The sequence below is a fragment of the Neltuma alba genome, unplaced genomic scaffold, assembly GCF_004799145.2.
Source record: "Neltuma alba isolate B1F8T4 unplaced genomic scaffold, ASM479914v2 tig00013920_pilon, whole genome shotgun sequence".
Classification (NCBI taxonomy): Eukaryota; Viridiplantae; Streptophyta; class Magnoliopsida; order Fabales; family Fabaceae; genus Neltuma; species Neltuma alba.
The window spans coordinates 22,230-44,449 of NW_021637961.1; the positions used below are offsets into that span (position 1 = coordinate 22,230).

Below are 22,220 nucleotides of genomic sequence, written 5' to 3' on the forward strand. Positions count from 1 at the left end.
CTTGCGTAAATCCCCTGCAATCAATCAGTGCAAGGGTATTAAAATTATACACAAATAATAAATATAAGGATTAAGGTATAAAAATACTCTCAAGGCCAAAAAATAAAAGCACAAAATACCCATCAACTTTTCCCAAAAGTGCCCCAAGTACTATATACTTTTATCATGTGCAAATCTACCAATACAAGTTTAAAATAGGTAAAAAAAAAAATCAAAGCCAAGCTAACAGCCGTTTATTTTAATGACGGGGCCTACAATATTTTTATGAAAGTATTACAATACCCTGATGATGCCTTTGTCGTTAAAGCACTCAATTAAACTATGTCCTAATTAATTTGTAGTTTAGGGTCGACCTAGGTCATTACTGTAACATCCAGACTTTTAGGCCTAGAAGTACTAGAAATAGCCTGAATTGGATAGGCTACTAGACCCCTTTTAAGCAGAAGTCCCAAAGATAAGAAAGGAAGGCAAAGCAGTTTCAGGGACTAAATTGCAAAGTAAAAGTTTTAAGAGGCTAAAGTGTAATCAAAGTTAGAGGCTCCAGTAAAGTCTCGAAGGCCCAGAGAGAGAAAAGAGACTAAATACAGGCCAAAGGTTAAGCTAAAAGCCTCAAAGAGAGGATTATATGAAGTTAAGTCTAAGAAGGGACTAAACTGTAAATTTAGAAAGTTATGACCAACAGGGGTAAAAATGGAAGAGTATGCAGAGAATTCCAAGAAAATCCTAGAAAATGGGAAATAATATTCTAAGGCTCTTCTGTGAAGAGAAAAGATGAAAATACCCCTGAAGCAGCTTTAATGGCATTTATGAGGTTATTACCAATAAAAAGTATACCATGTGAGGTAATTATTTAAAATAGCAAGAGACCTCAAAAAATGTATATAAAAATGAGATTAAATGGTTAGAAGGTTGTACTGATTTATAAAATTAGTCCCGCAACCAAAAGGCCAGTGGAGTGGCTTTAATAAATTAAAAAGCCGGTTTTGCCGATAAAAGAGTATTTTAGTAAATGAATTTTATGCAAGGCTTAAAGGAAGTGTTAAGGCCTAAGAAAACTCATAGATACTCTCTAGAATTAAAGGAAATTTATGGATCTGATAGAAAATAATTACAGAGGCTAGAGCACTGTAATTATAGAAAAGAAGTCAAACCCGAAATAAAAGTGCACCGATAAAGTGTTGATTAGAGTCTTGCACTTTACTTGGCCATAAGTCGCCACTTGTCAAGCCTTTAATGGATGGTAATTAAAGCTTTCCAAGTGTCAAGCTGCCAATGGAGAGGATCTTGACTTTAGAATGTAATTATATTATGAATTAAGTTAATTAAGAGAGAGGTTTCAAAAAGGCTTAGGCATTTGACACTTAGACTTTCATTAAATGTGGTAGATGAGATATTTTGAGAGCACTAAGGAGCTCATCTCTCCCCTAAATCAAATGGGAATTTGTCTAAGGCAAAGAGGAGAGGAAAAGAGAGCGTTTTGGAAGGAGAACCAAGGAAAGCTATCAACTTTGGTCATCAATCAAGGATTTAAGGTGAGATCTTGGTTCTAGATGTGTTCTTGTCTTGTTTTCCTTCTCTTTTAAGGTTGAAAAATCTGTCTTCTCTCCCTTTTTTATGGCTGGTCGAAATGGTTGATGAGTAGGGAAGGGAGTTTGGTTGTTAGATCTTGCTAGAACACCTCAAAGTATGGTAGATCCAAGTGGATCTATGTGAAAATTGAAAGAATTATGTGCTGATTTGATACCTATTTCGAATTAGTTACTATTCATATCTGGTTCTGAAATTTGGCATGCTTAAAGTACACTCTGTGAGCTTTAAATCCACGGGCAGAACGCTCCATTTGGATATGTGTACGATTTATGGTGATTTTTCAAAGTTAGGGTTTGAAATCTGGAAACAGTGTTGAACTTTTAGAAGAGTGTCGAGTTCCGTACAATTCCGGTGCTGTTCAGCATAGATTTGGTTCCTAAAACTATTTTTCCTTCAAATTTAACTTAATGAGCTTTCAGTGTGACTTGGAAACACTCAATTTTGATTTTTCTAAAATTAATTATGAATTTTCAAAGTTGAGCAAAAATTTTAGAGATTCTGCGTGAACAGTACCCGCGAATCAAAATTTTCAGATTTGATCTTCTTGAATCTAAGGCCATCTAAAATGGTCCTAATTGACAAGAAATGGATCATATGGATGGGAAATGATGAGATTTATGTTAGAAAAGCTAGAAAAAAAACCCTAAGACTAAGAGAAAGGGTTGAGGTTCAAGAGAGCTAGCTTTGAACTTTATGTAATCTAGTGGTCCTAATAGACTGTATGATCATTATGACTATGTTTAGGCCCTTTGGAACATCTAAGAGGATGTTTGATGATGTTGACCGAATGCCCATATGATTGGAAAGTCAAGGGAGTCAAAGGAAAAGTAAGAGGAAAGCTTGAGGCGCAAGGTAGTGAATTTACCTATTGTCATTGCTTGATGTGGTATGCTTGTGTGTTGCCGTGTACATGTTATTGAATGTTATTGTGACATATTTTAGCTGCTGTAATTACTATTCATGATGAGTAGATTATGTCTCCATGGCCATGCATCAAGAAGTTAGCTTTGAGCATGCTAGTATGTCACTAATTAACAAGAGAATAAACAAGTTGCGTGTAGTGCATGAGCATCCATTTAGCATGATTAATATGGTATTGTTTGTTACTGAGATTCCCCCGAATCTCACCCCCTCCCTAACCAACCATTTAGGTCAATCAATGATGGGCACTAATGGCATGAGAAGCAAGGAGAAGAAGTGGAGAATTATTAATGCAAATGATTGATATAAATATTTAATGTATAATTCTCCTATGTTGTAAATTATGTTATGAATGCCATCAATTTAATGTATATGCTTAGGATGTTTATGGCATGAATGAAAGTATATGAGTATGAATGAGAAAGATTAAGCCCATGTTATGTATGTCAAACAAATAAAAAGAATTAAAGTAAGGAGATATTAAGGGATAAAACGTAGATCCTGAAGCAGTTAGTTTTGAGCTTTAGTTTGACCTATCAAATGAATGAGTTAAGTCACGAGATTTGGCAGACTCATAGTACACATCCCAAGCTTTAAAATGAGTTGTAAATCACCTCATTTGGATGTGTATATGAAGAGATATGAATTTTCAAAATTAAGGCGCAGAATCTGAAAAATCCAGATTTTACCAAAGGAAAAGTAATCTTAATCCAATAAACTGTACGTTTTCAATGAGAATGAGTTCAGTTGAATATTTTTCCCTTAAATAGTATTGAAAGAGCTTTCCGTAGAATTTTATAACACCTCCATACGATTTTTCTAGAATTAGTTATGATTTTTCAAAGTTGGACCTGTAATCTGAAAACTGGACAGTGAACAGTAATTTTCTGAAAATTAACGTCCAAATTGAAATTTTTAAGTTTAAGACCATCCAAAGTGGTTTAGAATGGTTCTAAATGACTGCTAAGGTACTATATAAGTAAGGTGTGATAATTACTTCCAAGGAGCAAGTTGTGGGTTTCTTTAGGTGAAAATTTAGGTGATAAAAAAAAAAGTAATAAATTGGACCTAAACTAAAATGCAAAATTCTAATTCTAAATGCAAGATGCAAATGCTCTAAAATATGTATGAAAATTAAATTAAACTAAATAAATGCAATGCAATTTTTGGGGGGTTTTTTGAAGGAAAATAAAAATAATGAATAAAGAAAATTAATCAGAAAGCAAAGAGAATTAGCAAGTAAAAATTCAAAAATTTCTCTTCAGGTACGGTAGAGGGGACAACTTAGGATTCGTATGAATTTAACCTTCATAACCTTAATCAGTTAATTAGACCAAATGGAGGTGATAAGAGAGTGGAATTAATAAACTTAATTACCTACTTGAAATAAAGGAAACCCTCAACTTCAAAAACCCTTAAACCATTAGAGAACTCATAACAGTGTAAGGTTGGTTAATTAAGCCTATTAAAACCAATGAAGATAATTCAATTTAATTTTGGAAATTATGTTTGAAATTATCCAATTAAACAATCAAATAATCAACCAACTTAATTAAACAATTAAGAGGTGAAAGAACTCAAATTTTGCAATTCAAACCACATTGATAATTAAACTCATAATGAAAACTCAATTATAAATTCAATTAACAATGCAAAGGTTCCAAACATATATTCCAACAAGTATCTTGGCACAAATAAGATCCAAATATCAATTTAATCCAAGAATAAAATTGACAATCTAGAACTAAATTGTCTTAACAAAATTACAACTTGTACTTATTTAAAACTAAACAATTTCAAGTCCTTGAATTAAAAAGATAAATGGAATATCACTTCCTTGTGGTCTTCAAGTGCTAGCCCAAGGCTCTAGTCTCCTTCATGCTCCTCTCAAATTGCCTCCCTATAAGCTTAAGCTTCCATCAAAACAATCTTCCCTCCAAAATCATTAGATGCCGCAGCCATGAATTGATTGAAACTTGATGATGATGTGGAGATAGGAACTGGATCGCCTCAAGGAAATAGATGAATGTAAGAGGAAGATGGTTATTTAATTGGTAGTGGGTTGTGTGACGTGAATGAATGGAGATGGAAGTCTGTTCCTCGCATGAATCAATGGAGAATGGAAAGTGTGTTATTTAGGCGTGCCTCCCTCCTCCAAAAATAAGGAAAATAGTATAATGAGGAAAAGGAAATTTTTGTGGATCCAAAACTCAAGCCCATTAGTAATTAATTGACCCACTTGATATTAACCATTGGATTGTGCTTAGATTCCAAGAAATAATCTTGCACCATTGGATCTCCTATATGCTCTTTTCTTGACCTACAAGAATTTAAGTATATCCATTAATGTAGATTATATCCAAATATAATAAAAAATTAAATATTAAATCTGCACAAAAATTAGGCAAGAAAATGTAAAACTTTCTAAAAATAATCTTTCTAAAAATATGAGACTTGTTTTCGAAGAAATAGAAAAAATTAATTCCAAGTCAAAAATAGGAAATCACAAAATATTTATATTTTTAATCCAAAAATCAGAATTTTTATGCAAAATCCAAAAATCAACCAATTAATCCAATAATGCATAAAAGTTCATTTAAGCTCAAAATTATCATTTAAATTCTGAATTAATGTGGGATAAAATATATAAAAATTGGGTTTATCATACCCCAACACAAAAAAAAAAGATCCCCTTTCCTCTCTAACCTCTTGATTCACTTCCCAAAAAAACAAAACCCTCACCTCTCCAACCTCTTCAACCACAGAGCAACCATGCCTCACTCTGATCAAGATATGAGACAGCAAAATGCCAGTGAAGACGACAAGTTCTGAGATAGTAGAATGCCAAAGATGATAGTGAGATCGGAGACGGCAGGACCATGGCCTTTGCGATTTTTGTCGAAGGTCAAAGAACACATCCTATTGCCACTGTCATTGCGTCCAAACTATATGAAATCCTAGCAATGCTTTTGTGACCTCCCTATGCCCACTCTTTCTCTTCCCTCTCTTTGGCTTCTCCTTTCCTTGATCTATAAACTAGTTTTGGTTAAGGTTCAAGTATTCTTTATCAAAGGCTGAATCTTTAATGGTGAAGGGTTTACATAGAGGCTGAGTTCACGAGATAGGCTAGAGAAGATACAGTCAAGAGCATGGTTTTAAAACTCAGACCGATTGGCTGAGTTGTTTGAAACTCAGTGAGTTGATCACTTGGCTAGTTCAGTTGAGCCCCTAACTCGGGGGGAAAACTGGCTCAAAGATTATTCGAGTGACTCGGGACAATTCAGGCCTAACTCGGATGACTCACCAAATGAGGCGAGTTGCCCAAGTTAATTTTTCCCCATTCAGACGCACGATCCGGATTCAGATTGACGAGGAAAGATGAAAAAGAGCAGGAGGAAAGGAGCAACATAATTGTGATAGATGAAAAAGAAAGGGAAACCTAGGGCCGAGACAATAAACAATAGGTGATACGAGTCGTCGAGACAATGGGAATGGTGGAGATTAAAGAAAAAAAGGAGGTGAGGTGATTAAAACTCGAATATAAATACTGAAGATCTTATGCAACCATAGCAGGAAGGGGCTTGGTTGATGAGTTTCAAAATCTAAAATTAAAGGATAAAAGAATGCCAAAAAATGAATGTCTCATAAGAAAGAATGCTAAGGGAAAAAAACATCGATAAGCAAAGAGCAAGAAGTAAAAAGGAGTAAAGCCTGGTCACTTTTGGCTTTAGATTCCCAAAAAATTTAAATATAAAATAAAATAAAAACTCAGCTATCAAAATTCAAAGCTACATAGTAGTATTAAATGAAAAAGCAATGCACAAGTACATAGATTAGCAGGCCTTGAGATTCATTTTCCTTTACTTGGTAGGGAGTTATCATTTTAATAGGACAAAGACTCTTTTACTATCGGCATTTTAAATACCTTTTACAAGCACATTTAAATTTAGTTTAAATTATTCATTAGAATAATATGAATATTTTTAATTAAATTATATTATTTTAATTATAACTGGTTTGATTCCAAGTTGATTCTAGTCTAACCCACTAACTCTTAAACTGTTGTCTTGACTGGTTCATTTACTAAACCAGTTTTTAATACCTTAGTCAAGAGTGAAGCAAGTAGGTGTGGCAGTTAGAGATTAAGGAGGATCGAGGTTGAGGAGGCCATAGATGGTGCAATTGAGATTATGGAGTTGATTCTCTATTAATTTGGTCTCCAATTCTTTTTTGATTTCTTCTATACCCCTTTAGCTCTTTATTTTCTTCTTGGAAGTAAGGGTGGAAACAGGTCAGGCCTGTTTTAGAGCCTATTGGCCTGAGCCTGGCCTGTGGCCTGTTATAGGCTTATTTTTCAACATGAGCCTGGCCTGTATAAAGGTCTGGCCTGGCCTGAAACCTGTTAAAATGCCTGTATTTTTAAAAAATTCAAATTATAATAATTATTATTTTTAAAAAGCTAAGATTAAAAAAAACATACATAATAATTAAATTTTTAGTCTTGTCTTTTATTTAAATTTTAGTATCATAAGTACTATTTTAAATCTTAATTATAATTTATAAGAATATTATTGAAAACTGATTGTAATTATATGTTAAAATTTGGAATAAGACTACGTTTAAGTACACACAAAAAATTAAAATTAAGACAAATAAATAAAGAGGAAGAAAATACTAATTTTATAATAAATAAAGAGGGTATCATACTTAAATTAACATAATACGTAAGTTAGTTAATTTATCAGTCATGGAACAAAATTTTTCTTTCCTATTTTCTTTATATTTTTAAGATTTAAAAATCACATTATTTATTGATATTATTATTTTAAATTATATTTTTATCTTCACTTGTCATCTAAACTTCAAAATCTAAGAAAAGATTAAACTATTAACTATATATTAAAATTAAAAAATAAATTAAAAGAGCACATAAACAATAATAGCATTGATTAATTTTTTCATATATTATAATTATAAATTCGTAACAGGCCCAGGCCGGCCTAACAGGCTTAACAGGCTTTTTAAAAAGCCTAAGCCTGGCCTGTTTAACTAAATAGGCCTTCAAACAGGCTTGAGCCTGTCTTTTTTGGGAAACAGGCCAGGCCATAGGCCTGTTTCCACCCTTACCTGGAAGTGGCATTTTCCATGAATGTCATGCCTTTCATGCTCGAAGGGTAGAATGGTGGAGTACACTTCATTAGCTTCAAATGGTAATATTGTCATTCCAGTTTGAATTTTTCTTGTTATGTTGGCATTGCTTGTGATTTTGTTTTCAAATCTGGGTTTGGTTTCTGGGTATCTAGAGTAAAAAATGAGATGAATTTGAGAGGTTGGAGAATGAGAGGGTGGTTTTTTTTTTTAAATTGAGGATATTCTGGTATTTTCATAAAAAATATATTGGCCCACCATTAAAATAAATGGTCGTTAGCTTGTTTTTATGATGTTGATATTTTTGCATCTATTTGAACTTGCATTGGTAGATTTGCACTTTATAAAAGTAGAGGTGCTCAACTTGTCTCGTCTCGTCTCGGTCTTGATCAATCCGAGACAAGACGAGATAGGAAAACTATGGGATGAGATAAAATAGTGACCATTCCGTCTCGTCCCAAGGTATTTATTTATTTTTTTAAAAAAGTTAATTATTAAATTAATATTAGTGCTTTTTTCAGTGATTCTTTTACTGTCAAAGTATTTTTTTCTCTTGTAATTTGGGTCTTTTTCATAATAGTGTTTTTAAGCGTTTTTAACTTTCAAAAGCCTAATGAAAATAAATAATATAATAAAGAAAAAAAATCCCAAAACTCTGGCCCAATTGCAATGATTTATAAAAAAAAAAGTGATGTAATGTCCTGTCTCGTCCTGATGGCCACGAGACATAGGATGGAAATCTTATCCCATCACTATTCATTAGGACGGGGCCATCCCTTGCTGTCCTGTGAACACCCTTAAATAAAAGTATATGGTGTCAAGTGCACTTTTAAGAAAGTTTATGGGTATTTTTGCATCTTAACCCCAAATATAAATTAGAAGGAACTTTTTCCAGCAAAAAATTATAAGGAACTTCAGAACAATAAATCTGCAATAATTCTATAAACTTAATTTAGTTAGTTTCGTTATGATACTTTGATTAAATTTCACCTAATTATCAATTATTTATTAAAATATATAATAATCAATTACAAGTTATACGTTTTTATGCCCAAGCTCTTATTTTTCTATCTTGCAAACAATTAGGCTCCCACATACTTTTTGGTTTTGATTCACAAATCAATCCTATAATGTTGATTTTGATTTAACAAGGAGTCAATTCAGCAAGAAAACATGATAATCCTCCCCATAATCTGTATGCAACTTGCAACATCATTGTGGTGCATTTTACAACTTCCTATAAACCTATAGCATTAGGCAATAAATTTTTTTTATTAAAAAATATACAATAATCAATTACATTTATACGTTTCTATGCCCAAGCTCTTATTTTTGTATCTTGCAAAAATTTAGGCTCCTATATGCCTTTTGGTTATGATTTGCAAATGAATCTTGTAATTTTTTTTTTAAAATTACAAAGGCAAGACAATGTCTTGAAGTTACAAAAGGTTAGTTACTAAAAGATGAGTGATTCTATTGAAAGTATGAAGCCAAAAGCGGAATGCAACCCATGGGTGGATGCTACAAGATTCTAAAATCTTCTGTCAATAGGCGAGCCCCCTTAGTAAGATAATCAGCACTTCTCATGGCATCTCTCGAGGCATGATGAATCTCTACCTCCCAATATGAGCAAATCACACTTCTAATTTCCTTGATTTCTAATCCTAATAACACATGGTGGCTGTGATCATTCATGATAAGTTGGATTGCTTCAAGAGAATCTGAATAAACTTTAACTTTTTAAATCTTATAGTGTTTACACACCTCTAAGCTTGTGAAGATTGCCAAAACTTCTATTGCTGTTGATGGAACGTACTGGAGTTTTCTTTGGAAACCTCCCATCCATTGACCATTAGAGCTTCTAATTAAGCCGCCATAAGCTACTTGTCAGCCACTAGAGAAGGACCCATCTATATCAAGTCTCACATAGTCCTCTTTAGGTGGTTCCCATGTTAAGTTGGTGTTGCCAATGTTCTTGAAAATTTGGTGCCTATACTTTCCTGGCGCAGTAGATTCTATCATGTGATACAAGCAAACTTGTGTAATAATTGTAGCTTGGATTGTGGTTCCATTCATGACTCCACTGCATCTATTTTTCTAGAGTAACCAACATACATAACAGAAAGCTCTCCTCCATGGCCATATGTTAAAATCGGCCCAAGCTAATTCCTTGTCAAAATTGAAATTTAGCCAGACCTGCAAATCAGAACAAAAGAAATCTAAAATAAAGTTATCTTTAATAACTTTAATCCACACATTTCTTGCTATCTCGCTGTTGCAAAGTATGTGTATAATGTTCTCTTCCCTTTGATGCTCAAAAGGACAATACTCACTAATTTCTAAACTTGTACGACTCTAAGGCAATTTGTGGGAAGTCTCTCATGAATGACTTGCTGAAAGAAAAACTTAACTTTTCCCTGAATTTGAAGTTTCCATACCTTCCTTCATTACCTACTAGTAGAAATATCTCTCTGCAACATTTATAAGTTGACTTTGTAGCAAAATTCCCATCATTGCTACCATTCCAAACAAATCTATCCTCCTCCATACCTAGAAGAACTTTGGTTGTAGCAATAATATTTATAATCCAAGGCAGCAAGAATCTCATCCATTCTTGTATATTCCGCTGCCTATTTTCCATTATAAAAGAACAGACATTTGCTTTGGGTTCAATCAAGTGGATATTATTATCCACCTAATGAATTAATGGCTGCTCCAAAAGTATCCAAGAATCCCACCAAACCTTGGTTGTGATTTCACTTTTTACTTGCTTGCCTATATTTTAAAGGAATTTCTCCTACACTATGATTATGCTTTGCTAAATCATAAAAGAGTTACTTCTTTTAATTACCAAGGGGTACATCTCAGTGCTACAGTCATACTTAGCCTTCAAACAATACACCGATAAAGCCTCAAGTTCAGGAAGCATGCCCCAATATAATTTCGTTATAAATGCAATATTTTGGCTATTAAGATCATTGATTCCTAAGCCCCCATTCGCTTTATTTTGCTTAATTGTGTCCCATGAAATTAAATGCATTTTCCTACTTGATTGTTGTTAGTTCCAAAGCAAAGTTCTACTACTCTTCTTTAACTCCTTTAGAATCTCCTTTGGAAGAAGTATAGTCTATATCAAATGACTTGGCATAGCTGAGAGAACTTACTTTATCAAGATTGTTCTACCAACCATAGTTAGCAACTCTTCCAACTAGTTAGCTTCTGTTGATTTTTTTTGGATTAGAGGAAGAAACATCGTTTTAATCATCCTTTTATAGAGAAGGGGAACCCCAAGATCTGCTATAATGCCAATTCCTCATTGTTGGCATAATTCAATGGCTTCGTTAAAGCTCACATTTCTAGAGAAGAAAGCTTTGGACCTTGTCAAGTTGATTCGATGTCCTGGGGCCTCACAAAACTATATCATCATTCCTCTCATAACTTCAGTCTACTCCAAGTTAACCTCCCCAAATAAGAACAAGTCATTGGTAAAAAAGCGGTAAGAAATGGAAGGTTGTGTTCTGTTGAATCTAATTTCTCTCTATCTGCTAGCTTGAACTTCTCTATTGATCTTATACCCCAATCTCTCCATGCACAAAACAAAAAGATAAGGGCTCAGGGGGTCTCCCTGCCTAAGGCCACGAGATGGATAAAGAGTGTTTGAACCATCTCTATTCCATAGAACTTGCATAGAGGCTGAGGTGGTGTAAGCCATGATTAGATTAACCATCTCTTCTTTTAAACCAATATGCTACAAAGTCAAATTTAGAAATCCCTAATCAAGTCGATCATAAGCCTTCTCCATGTCTACTTTGATAGTCACCCAACCTTTCTTCCCCTTCTTTGTTCTTATTGAATGGATAGCTTCTTAGGCTATAATCAGATTACCACCGCTTCATCTTCCTGTAATAAAGCTACACTCTTCTTGTTTTTTATGACCCCTTTTAATCTATTAGTAATGATTTTCAAAATAACATTGCATAGCAAGATAGGCTGAAAGTCTTTTAATTTGTCAAGTTTCTCTACTTTCGATATAAGGATAATGTGAGTGTGATTTACCTCTTTTACCTTTTGTGGGTTCCTCTATGCTTCCTAAACAAACTCATAAAGTTTTTTCCCAATTACGTTCCACTAAGTCTGGAAGAAGTGTGGTTGTATGCCATTAGGGCTAGGTGCTTTGAAAGCCCCCATCATTAATGCTACATTCTTTATCTCAACCTCACTCAACTGTTTATGAATTAGGTTGATATCCTATATTGTTAAAATTGGAAAGTCTGCAAACCACTCTGCCATAATTCCCTTGTCTGACTCTGTACTATAAAAATTTCTAAAGAACTACTCAACCATAATTTCCAAGTACCCATGATTAATAACTAAATTACATGTGTCATCCCTTAAAATGTCTACTCAATGCTTTCTTCTCCTTATAATTATTAAGGCATGGAAGAACCGAGTATTCCTATATCCTTATTGAAGCCAATACATTTTGACTTCTAAAACCAAATCAGTTCTTCCTGTGTGGAAAGTTTAAAGTAATCTTGCCACAATTTCCTCTTCAGTTTAAAAAGCCTATTTGACAACTTATTCCTCCTTAAACGATCAACCCCTCTAATCTTTTCAGAATATCACGTTCTTTCCTAGGGATATTGCCAACTATCGTGATATTCCAATGAGTAGCTTCCTGCTTAAACACTGACACTCCATTACACCAATTAGTATTTTCCCAAGATTTATTAAAAATATTAGAGAAGCCATCTTTTAGCACCCAGGCCGATTGGTATATAAAAGGATGTTCTTCAGACCCAGAAAAAGGGAAGCAAAACCTATGATTAGACTTGAATTTGAGCCCATGCACGGCCTTGCTATGAGGATATCATACTTCCTACTTGACATGCCCAAAAAACCAATATAATCACTCTTTTACACCCCTTTTCTCCTAAGTAAAATGTTAACCAACAACAGAAATTTCCACTAGTCCCAAATTAGAAATACAATCAACAAAATTTTTCATAGCAAGATAATTAGAAGAGTAACAACCAAGTTTATCTTGGGCTTTTAAGAATGTATTAAAGTCTCCCATCACCAACCAAGCTTGATTTGTGTAATCCGCAATCACCTTGAGAAACTGCCATAAACTCATCCTTTTGCTTGTTGACGTTTCACCATAAACAAAAGTCAAAGCAAACTTTTTAGTACTTCTTAAGTCAAATATCTTACAGTATAGAAATTGGGTACTAGAGTTCTATAGACCCCAAATTCCCCTTGTGAATCCTGTTGCCTTCACACACAACTAGTTATTAAACCACACTCCCAAACTTTTTGAGAGCTTTATCAAGTCTGTCACCACTAATTCTTGTCTCCATAAGACAAAATATTAATTCTATAATTCCTAACCACACCTTTCACTATGCTTGAAAACAACCTACTTCTACCCCCTCTACAATTTCACGAAGCAACAATCATTAGAGACACAAAATAAGTTAAGAGAAAGAACAACTTATTCTTCAAGGAGGTCTTCATCATCCCAGGTAAGATTTTGACTTGGAAACACTATACTTCCCAGATGATTAGGTTGTTCGAACAAAACTAAACTACAACAATTAGGATTCACAGCTTTATTACCTCCCAAGTCATTATCTCCTAGATCCCCTATGTACATCGCATCCCTCTAAAGGTTCAAAGGCAGTAACTTAGCTTGAGTTGGAACATTATGAGTTATTAAGGTGCCCTTGTGATTGGGTTGAGATTCTACTTTGGATTTTACAAGCGCCATATTTTTGTTTGAATTCCCATGTAGTCTCTCCTCTTTCTGACTCATCATATTTTCCTTCTCTTTCTTAATAATAGGTATTATCGGCTAGTTTCATTAGAGCCCAATTCATGTATATTGGCCTTCACTAGAACGTACTTCCCCTAGCGCCTAGTGGCTTTCCCTCCCCTAGTCTGGTGTCTGTTGAGCTTACTGTCCCTTTCATTTAGCACTAATATCTCATTTGTAAGTTCGGCCTTATTCCTTTTTGTGGGTTCATTAGGTTTCTCATTTTGCTTCCCCACTATATATGTTGATTTAGTCTTCGTTCCCTCTTTTCTTTCTTTGCTCGATAAAGCCGCCAACTCATTACTGCTATTCACAAATCTACTCTTCTTATCTACCTGAGATTTCTGCACAAGATCACCATTTCTCTGGCTAGCACCTTCCACTTTCTATAAGGTAGTATTATCTTCTGACACTAATTTCTCTTCCCCTAACAAATCTTCTAGAATAGTAAAACAGGCGTGTAACTCGTCACCCTTATGATCTCTGACGTTCCTAGGTCTACTCCCTTGTACACCTGTTGCTTCTTTCCCTGTACTACTCCTTGATGTTTGAGGTTTTGCAAGTCAACTCACCAACACCCAACTTTTGAACTCCTCCTTGACGACCTATTTGAATTTTGCCATTGACGAATCTTGATTTAGCTGAGCTATAGTGATTCTCTCTTTGTTCCAGAGGTAGATGTACCATCCAACCTTTGTTCTCTTAAATCACCAAAACTTTACCTCTGTGGCATAGTGAGAACCCAAGAATAATTCTTCCATTGATGGTCGCAGCAACCACAAGTGAAACAAATAAGGTATAGTCCTTTGTACTCCATGTTATAAATGGAATTTTCTGTAATTACTTTGGGCACTAGTTTCTTTTAAAGATCTAATTCAATACATACCTTAGCAAATCTGTCTCTTTCAACATTCAAAATTCTGGTTGAATTTTCTATTAGTGTTCTCATATGAACTTTAAGCATTCTGCCCACTCTGTTCCCTAATCTAGTTACAAATGCATTGTTGTAACAATGAAGCGAAATATTTAGGATACGAATCCGTGTTGCTATGCGTCTGAGCAGATTATTGTAGGCATCAAAGTGTGAAGGTCATCTCTGTACTGGAATACTATGATGCTAAACCACCTATGGACCCTCATATAACACCCTTTTATACATCTCTGTCTAGCCCTCCTTGTCGGCAAACTTAACTACAAAGTGGTTATTTAGAATGTGGATCAGGTCAATCCATTATTCCCCATATCTTGCACAAGAGTCCTTTTAATGTGTGCATATTATACTTCCTACCAAGCATCGTAATAATAAATGCCGAGTTCCACCGCTTACACTACTCTATATGAGGATATTAGTCTACTAAAGTAATAAGTTACTCTGATGGCCCTAGTAGCTCCATTCCATATTCAACATATCAGACAAAAATTCATCTTCTTCCATGCAGCAACTGCCATTCGCCACTTTATTAAACCTGAGAAGAGAATCTTGGTAAGATACTTGCTTTCTATGGCTTTTGCTTTTTGTGTTACTTGTTTCTTCTTCACCCTGCATTAAAGTAGCTTCCATCTGTTTGTCTTAGCTATCTGGGTGTTCCTTCGTTATCAATCGACATGGGATTTCTCAGTCTCTAATGTAGTCTTCTTCTTCTTGCTTCCACATACCACTGCATCAGAAGGTCGGTCTAGAGGCATTTTTCGGTGAGAAAGATCCTCCATTGGCAAAGTTAGACAGGGGCAAAAGTTTCAAGAGAGAGCGAGGAAATTCCCTCAAATCTTGCAATGTTGATTTTCATTCAATGAAGAGCCGATTCTATAGGAAAACATAATCATCATCCCCACAATCTATTTGCAACTTACAATGTCACCGTGTTACATTTTGCAGCCATCTATAAACCCATGGCATTATGTAATTTTTTTCATATCTTATTTGAGGACTTTATCACATTTATTGGGTTTAAATACATTAATTATGATTAATTTGGATTAAATTTGATTGAATGAAAATATTGCCAAAAAGGGTAAAAATAACATATTTTTATGATTTATTTTAATTGATTAATTTTTAGAATATATGGTATTACATTATCTTGAATTTCATTGTAAGAAAGTTGCAATGAAAAGCTGAAAGTGAAAAAGACGATTAAAGAGCTAAAAAATTAAGGAGAAGGACCAGACAAATTCGTAAATTGCAAAAAGAGGACCCAAAGGAAACACCGTTTTGACGCCTGGGGCTCAATCTGATTTCCTTCCTCCTCCTTTGATTAACCAAGGAGAGAAAGGGAGAACACAGCAAGATGGCGGAATGCGACCTCCATCCCCTACCACCTTCATTAATCACGTCCTCAACCCTCCACTGTCATCGACTTTCATCTCCATATCCCCATAACTACCATTCTCCCTTCCGTGTTCGCAACCTTCGTTCTCCATTAGTATCATCTTCAAGCTCTTGGAGAAAAGATTGTTCACTAACATCACCATCGCATTTTCACTCTTCCATCGTTATCATCGACTCCATCTTCCCCCATCTGTACAATCAGAATCATAACATCAGTCCTCCATTCCCCTCATCTGAGTTTTTCCAGTCCGTCGCTTTCTTCCCTCTTCCAGTTCTTGGTTGCTACAATGGTGATTAAAGCGTTGAAGGAGCTCCGTGGAGCAATCAATTTCATCATGAGTAGTTGACTGTGAGATTTCCCAACTAAGGAGATTGATCATTATCTACTAGATTATCTCCTCCAATGGTACTTAATGCGGATTGTTAATTTTGTTGTGAAATCCTTTAGTTAAAAGGCTCATTAATAAGTTAATCAAAGTGGTTGTTTGCACTAATTGGTTGATTAGAAATTAAAACTCTATAGAGTTTTTGAAGTAAGGAAGGCGTAGCCTGAGCTCAAAAGAAAAATTGATTTCATTTGTCAAGTTTCTCAAATTTTCAAATTCAATTTACCTTTCCACATATCTTTTCTATAAAAAAAATTACAAAAAACAAGTATTTAGAAACCTTTTCAATTATTTTACGAAGTAGTTTTTAAATCTAAAAAATCAACAAATAATTTTGATTTTAGTTAACCCTAGTCAATTTTGACTCCAATAAGAAAACGGCTTTAATTTGCAACTTTGCATCACTTTGTTGCATCCTAAATTTATTTTAATTTGACCCCAGGAAGACATGAGAATCAATACTTAGGAAACTTATACTTGACACGCATAAAATGTAATTAAAACACAAAATAACACGAATAAAGTTCCTTTGAATTGCAAATAAATAACCAAGATGGATTCTTGCTTCCTCCAACTAGAGCATCCTTTTGCAGGATCGAAATCCATAATATATGGATTTATTTGATGCGTCTTAAGTTTGCTTGGTTGATGCAAATTTTTTGAACGTAAAATAGAAACCGCACCATTTGTCATCAGCAAACGCATTATCATATCCACTGGACAAGAGTTCAACTGTCAACCAAAGCATGAAGACTTTCAACTCATGTTGTTGCAATTGAGCTTCAAGAGCCATGACATTTATGGACAATAGCTGCACATTTACGACACCCCGCTGGTCTGATATGTCATCATTTTCTCTTTCCATTTCCCATCCACATCGTCTAGATGTTTCTCGTAGAAGCTGACTTCTCCATCTGATTTCACAAAGAAAGCAGAAGAGCTCCTAGTGCCATAACGTCCCTGGGCAAAAGCAAACTTTCAGCTTGAAACAAGCTAAAGCAGCCGTGAGCAGGTAGACATATAAATCGAGTTTTTTAGGTACCCATGGGAAATCTGCTTCAACAAAAATAGAGCTCAAAGGATACTCTTGATGTGGGGGATGAATCCCAGGCAGCAAGTTTTCCCCGTCTTTAATTTTGTTTGTCATTAGCTTCTCAACCATTTCTTTGATGGGAAATTCACTTTCCCCGTATTGATCAATGAGCTCTTTGAAACTCTGACGCAACCGTTCACCCTAAAATGAGAATGAAAAATCAGCTCACTGCATGGTGAGATGCTATATTGGCTCTAAAAGAAACGTATTTATCGATGAAGTTTTAGCTGACAATAACCGAAGGCTAAGTGCCAAATTGATCGAGTTCATTGCATTACCAATTGGCCATCGGCAACCATAAAGCGTATTCATTTTGTTCGGTCACAGCAGAGCCGCAAATGCAAATGCAATGATGCCAATGGAATTTTATGTCACAGACAGAAAGAAAACAAGCAGAAACAATAAGCATCTTTACCTTTGGCCAAGCAGCATCCAAACTTGCATTAGTCAGGACATGAATACCAGGTGTAACCATACTAACACTAAGATTGTCTTTTTTGGGTCTATTGCTGACATAAACCATGGTTCTGCTGCAAATATCAACTAATATGAGATTAAAGCCATTATATTGATCTGCCTCTTTCAGAATCTCTATGGCAAACTCCCAGGGGCTCTTGTTGCTCTGTAACCACATGAGGGATCGAATCATGATTAGAGTTGACATGCATTTACTGGTCTTTCCCGACATAAAGAGACTAATAACAGAAGCAGAGTATTTGCTAAACTCCAAGTTAAATTCCAAGCATCTGTAATTGTGGCATAATTTTAAGCACTCAATAGCTATGAATGCAGGTTAAACAGAGCATCATGATTAAAGAAAATGTGCCTATATGAAATCAAGAAATTGTCCAGCCCCGGTCTTAGTATACATGATAGATGATGAATGGGGGAAATCAGCTGGACAGAAGTATAAATCTTGTAGGAAAGCAGATACACAAGGAAATGCAGGGAAATCACCTCCAGAAAACAAAGTGGTAGTTCCCCCCTGCTTTTAGGATTTGGATGCTTCTCACGTTCCCTGAAATTAGTGATAAAAGCCACTCTGCCATCCCTTGTGGAAGCCAACCAAGTGCCACCAGCTTCCTCATCCCTGCCACCCAAGATTCTATTTCCCGGCCACCATGCCAAGGGCTGTGTAGGCCTTTTAAAACATGAAAAACAAACCAAACCCCAACCGGATTTAGCCCAAAAAAAGCATCAACTATAAATTTCACATAATTCACAAATATACAAAAATTGTCCAAGAAAGAGATAAAACAGACCGAGTATAAAATTCATCCCTGTTGAGTAGGAGGATGAAGGGATACAAGGAGTGAGATTGCCACATGAACACTGCTATGCACATTGTATCACAAGAAATGTGTGCACGGACGTCTTAAGGAAATTTTGAAGATCTAAATCCAGGTTATGACTTCTACCTTATAGATTGACTTTCTGAAGGGATCAGATTGGAATGTACCATATAGAGTTCATTCTTTCACTATATTGTTGCGCAAAGAAATAAAAATTCCCTTGCCACTTGACAAGCCTTATTTACATAGGAACTTGATATATCACAATCTATTTCTTCCAAAATATCACTTTTGGGGCAAAAGATGAAGCCAGTGACGGCTAATGGGGTATGCCTGAGATCACAATATATTCCACACCTGCAAATTGACAAATTTCAAGAGAATTTATTCATTGATTTAAATTAATCAATTTAGTATGCAAAAAATTAATAAAAAAATACTCAAGATATCTTGCATGTCACGAAATACACAGTCTTCTCCAATTTACGGCCTCAATCAATTTAGCCTCTCCAATTCGACCCCGTGAACATAGATTTTTTTTTTTTTTTTTGGAAACACCGTAAACATATAATCAGCACACCTTCATCTTCCATTAGTTTTTTCCTCATTTTTCTTTTTAAGCAACTACTAGAAAATTTACTCCTGGCTCCGGGGAACAGTATTTCTCCAGCTGTCAGTCAAAAATAAAAAGCCAATTTTTTGTTCTCCCTTTCCTTTTATACTCATCCTTCTCTCTCCATCACCATTTTCTCCCTCTTTCTTAGTGACTATCTTCTTCATTTCTCCATTGTTCATGAACAAAAAAATAAAATATTAGAACGGAAATCTGGAAGTAGTCAAAAGTGAAAGATGGCTTGAAGGCACTATACCTCCAAATACCTTAGGGAAGAGGCACTAGAGAGGCACACACCTGAAGAAATCAAGGCACTACAGAAAAGATGGTATAGAAGCCAAACAATAGATGAATGTAATTTGAAAAAAAAAGTTGACACAAATTCGCACAAAATAATGAACAAATGATAGATAAAAGCATATATTCAAGCAACATTGAGAGGAACAACGGCTAAGTACAAAAGCCTACCAATATATTGACACATCATAGCTCTTCTCTCCTTATCGAATTTATCAGTTATGTTTCCTGGTCAGAGCTTTCCTCTTTTCTTAATTAAACAACTTGTTCAAGCTTTTGCCTCACAGAAGAATGGTGGCTCCTTAGTTCTTTATTAATGGCATCTTCAACCTCCATAAGTCCACAAGGCCAAACTTTTTAATTAAAAATTAAAAGAGTATTTAATTCTTTCACCATCTTAGCACTTAACCACCATCAGAGCAAATGACAAAACATCTCTGTAGTAACAGAGCATAGAATAATGCGTTTAGACTAGAACATCAATTTCTAAAGCACAGATCATGAAACAATTTCAATATCTGCCTCCCGTTTCATAAAGGAAATAAAAGAACTAGAGGAGAGGGTGACAATATGATTTGCAACCCGACTAAATAGGATGGAGAAGAAAATGGTCTCTGAAATGTTTTCATCATAGAACTCATCCCCAACCAATGATATTGCAGATAACATGGATAAGAAATCACCCACCTTAAAATGTTGTCGCTGCTGTTGATGCTACCGTCTCCGTCAGCCCGCCTTTCCCTGAAGGAATTTTGAGCCACCTGTGAAGAGTCCAACTACGAGAGTGCCATCGGAAGAGAGTGATGCGCGATTTGGGATGAGGAGAGCGGGGGCGACTGACTTGAGAATGATGCGATGGAATCTGGATTTGGGATTGCACATTTCGTCACTGCTTTTCGATGGCTTATGAAGAAATAGTTTTTTTTTTTTAATTAAAAAAATATTTTTGCTTCATGTTTACGTTGTTTTTAGGAAAGATGTGAAATAGCGAAATAACGAAGTAGGTTTCTAAATTAATATAATTGTTTGAAGAGACTGTAAATATAAATTGATAGCTAAAATATCAAAAAGTCCTTCTGCATCTTATATCATCTTCTCATTTGCAGACCCAAAACCATCTTCTTCAATCCATCTTCAACCTAGCCAATTAAACTCATTCTCAACCTAGCCAAACCTCATCGTCTCTGTTATGTCTACCTTTGCTTCCCCTCCTTTCCTCTCTTAAAGAAGCTGCCGCTGAACGATGCATCACAACTACTTGCTTTGTATTGAACCTCCTCTCTCTACTCTTAAACCCCAACTTCGCTAAATTCTAGGGAGGTTTGAGACTGATATACAAATTATATTTTGTCTTGTAGATTCAAAGTGTTGTGAAGACCGCTAGTATGCATTAATATGAGTGGCCGAAAAATATTGATTGCTGAGCTGTTGGATTTTTGGAGAGGTTTGAAGAGAGTTAATTTATGCAGTGGTTGCTGTCAAAGAACCTCTGATTTTTTGTTATTTGGCTTACCATTGTTGTAATTTCACTTAGTAATATTGTAACTACAAACTTGTTACTATAATCATAGCAACATGACATGAAAATATCAAAATGTTGGTCTTTTATTTATGGGTAGAACAATGTTAAAATTTTGTATTTATCAGTTCTAAATTGTAACAATATAGATCTATTTAATGTTCTAAAATTAATGACAAACTCAATCACGTAATTGTAATTTGGCTCACCAAACTTGTTATTTGGCTTATCACTCTTATCATTTGGCATTCTTGTTATTTGGCAATGAAATGGGAAAATAATGACAAGTTTTTATAAAACTTAATTTCATGAGAAACTCAATAATAGAATTGTTATTTCACTTACGATTCTCAGCAATTGGCTTACTACTCTTGTCATTTGGCAGTAAAATATGGAAATAATAACAAATTTTCATGAGAAACCCAATGACATATTTGTTATTTCGTTTACTGCTCTTGTCATTTGGCTGTAAAATATAAAAATAATGACAATTTTTCATGAAACTTAATTCCATCATAAACCCAGTCACATGCTTGTAATTTCACTTACCAAACTTGTTATTTGGCCTAACACTCTTGTCATTTAACTCATCACTCTTGTCATTTGGCAATAAAATGTGAGAATAATGGTAACTTTTCATGAAACTTAATTTCATGAGAAACCCAATCACAGAATTGTTATTTCGTTTACCACTCTTATCATTTGGCTTACCGCTCTTATCATTTGATGGTGAAATATGAAAATAATGACAACTTTTCATGAAACTTAATTTCATCATAAGCCCAGTCACATGCTTGTAATTTAGCTTACCAAATTTGTTATTTAGCTTACAATTCTTATCATTTGGCTTATCACTCTTGTCATTTGGTAGTGAAATGTGAGAATAATAACAACTTTTCATTGAACTTAATTTCATGGGAAACCCAATCACAAAATTGTTATTTCACTTACTGCTTTTGTTATTTGGCTTACTGCTCTTGTCTTTTGACAGTGAAATGTGAAAATAATAGTAACTTTTTATTAAACTTAATTTCATCAAAAATCTAGCCACAAGAGTGTTATTTCGCTTACCACACTTGTTATTTGACTTAACACTCTTGTCATTAGCTATATAATGTGAAAATAATGACAACTTATCATAAAACTCAATTTCATTGGAAACCCAATGACACACTTGTTATTTCGCTTAACACACTTATCATCTGGCTATATAATAT

General features: G+C 34.7%; 1 protein-coding gene across 4 annotated transcripts; it reads right to left on the minus strand.

Moving 5' to 3' along the window:
* Positions 1–16,571: 16,571 nt before the first annotated feature.
* Positions 16,572–20,382, minus strand: LOC114739379 (transport and Golgi organization 2 homolog). Of its 4 annotated transcripts, none has more exons than XM_028927436.1 (8): positions 20,172–20,382; positions 19,444–19,501; positions 18,701–18,931; positions 18,545–18,614; positions 18,240–18,423; positions 17,698–17,904; positions 17,232–17,423; positions 16,572–17,149 (listed from the first exon to the last, which is right to left on the minus strand). In XM_028927436.1, exons 4-8 carry the CDS (start codon positions 18,607–18,609, stop codon positions 17,009–17,011), a joined length of 789 nt encoding a protein of 262 aa, XP_028783269.1. In that variant the 5' UTR covers positions 18,610–18,614; positions 18,701–18,931; positions 19,444–19,501; positions 20,172–20,382; the 3' UTR covers positions 16,572–17,008. The 4 variants fall into 4 exon arrangements, with proteins under 4 accessions (XP_028783269.1, XP_028783270.1, XP_028783268.1 ...); XM_028927437.1 differs by lacking the exon at positions 20,172–20,382 and adding an exon at positions 19,656–20,004; XM_028927435.1 differs by lacking the exon at positions 19,444–19,501.
* Between the last annotated feature and the right edge of the window lie 1,838 nt (positions 20,383–22,220).

Coding starts and splice junctions, on each gene's coding strand:
- LOC114739379 (XM_028927435.1), bottom strand. CDS start 18,609: ATGTGGCAATCTCACTCCTTGTATCCCTTCATCCTCCTACTCAACAGG. Junction 18,424..18,544: donor AGGGATGAATTTTATACTCG/GTCTGTTTTATC, acceptor ATGTTTTAAAAG/GCCTACACAGCCCTTGGCAT. Junction 17,150..17,231: donor TTGAAGCAGATTTCCCATGG/GTACCTAAAAAA, acceptor GCTTTTGCCCAG/GGACGTTATGGCACTAGGAG.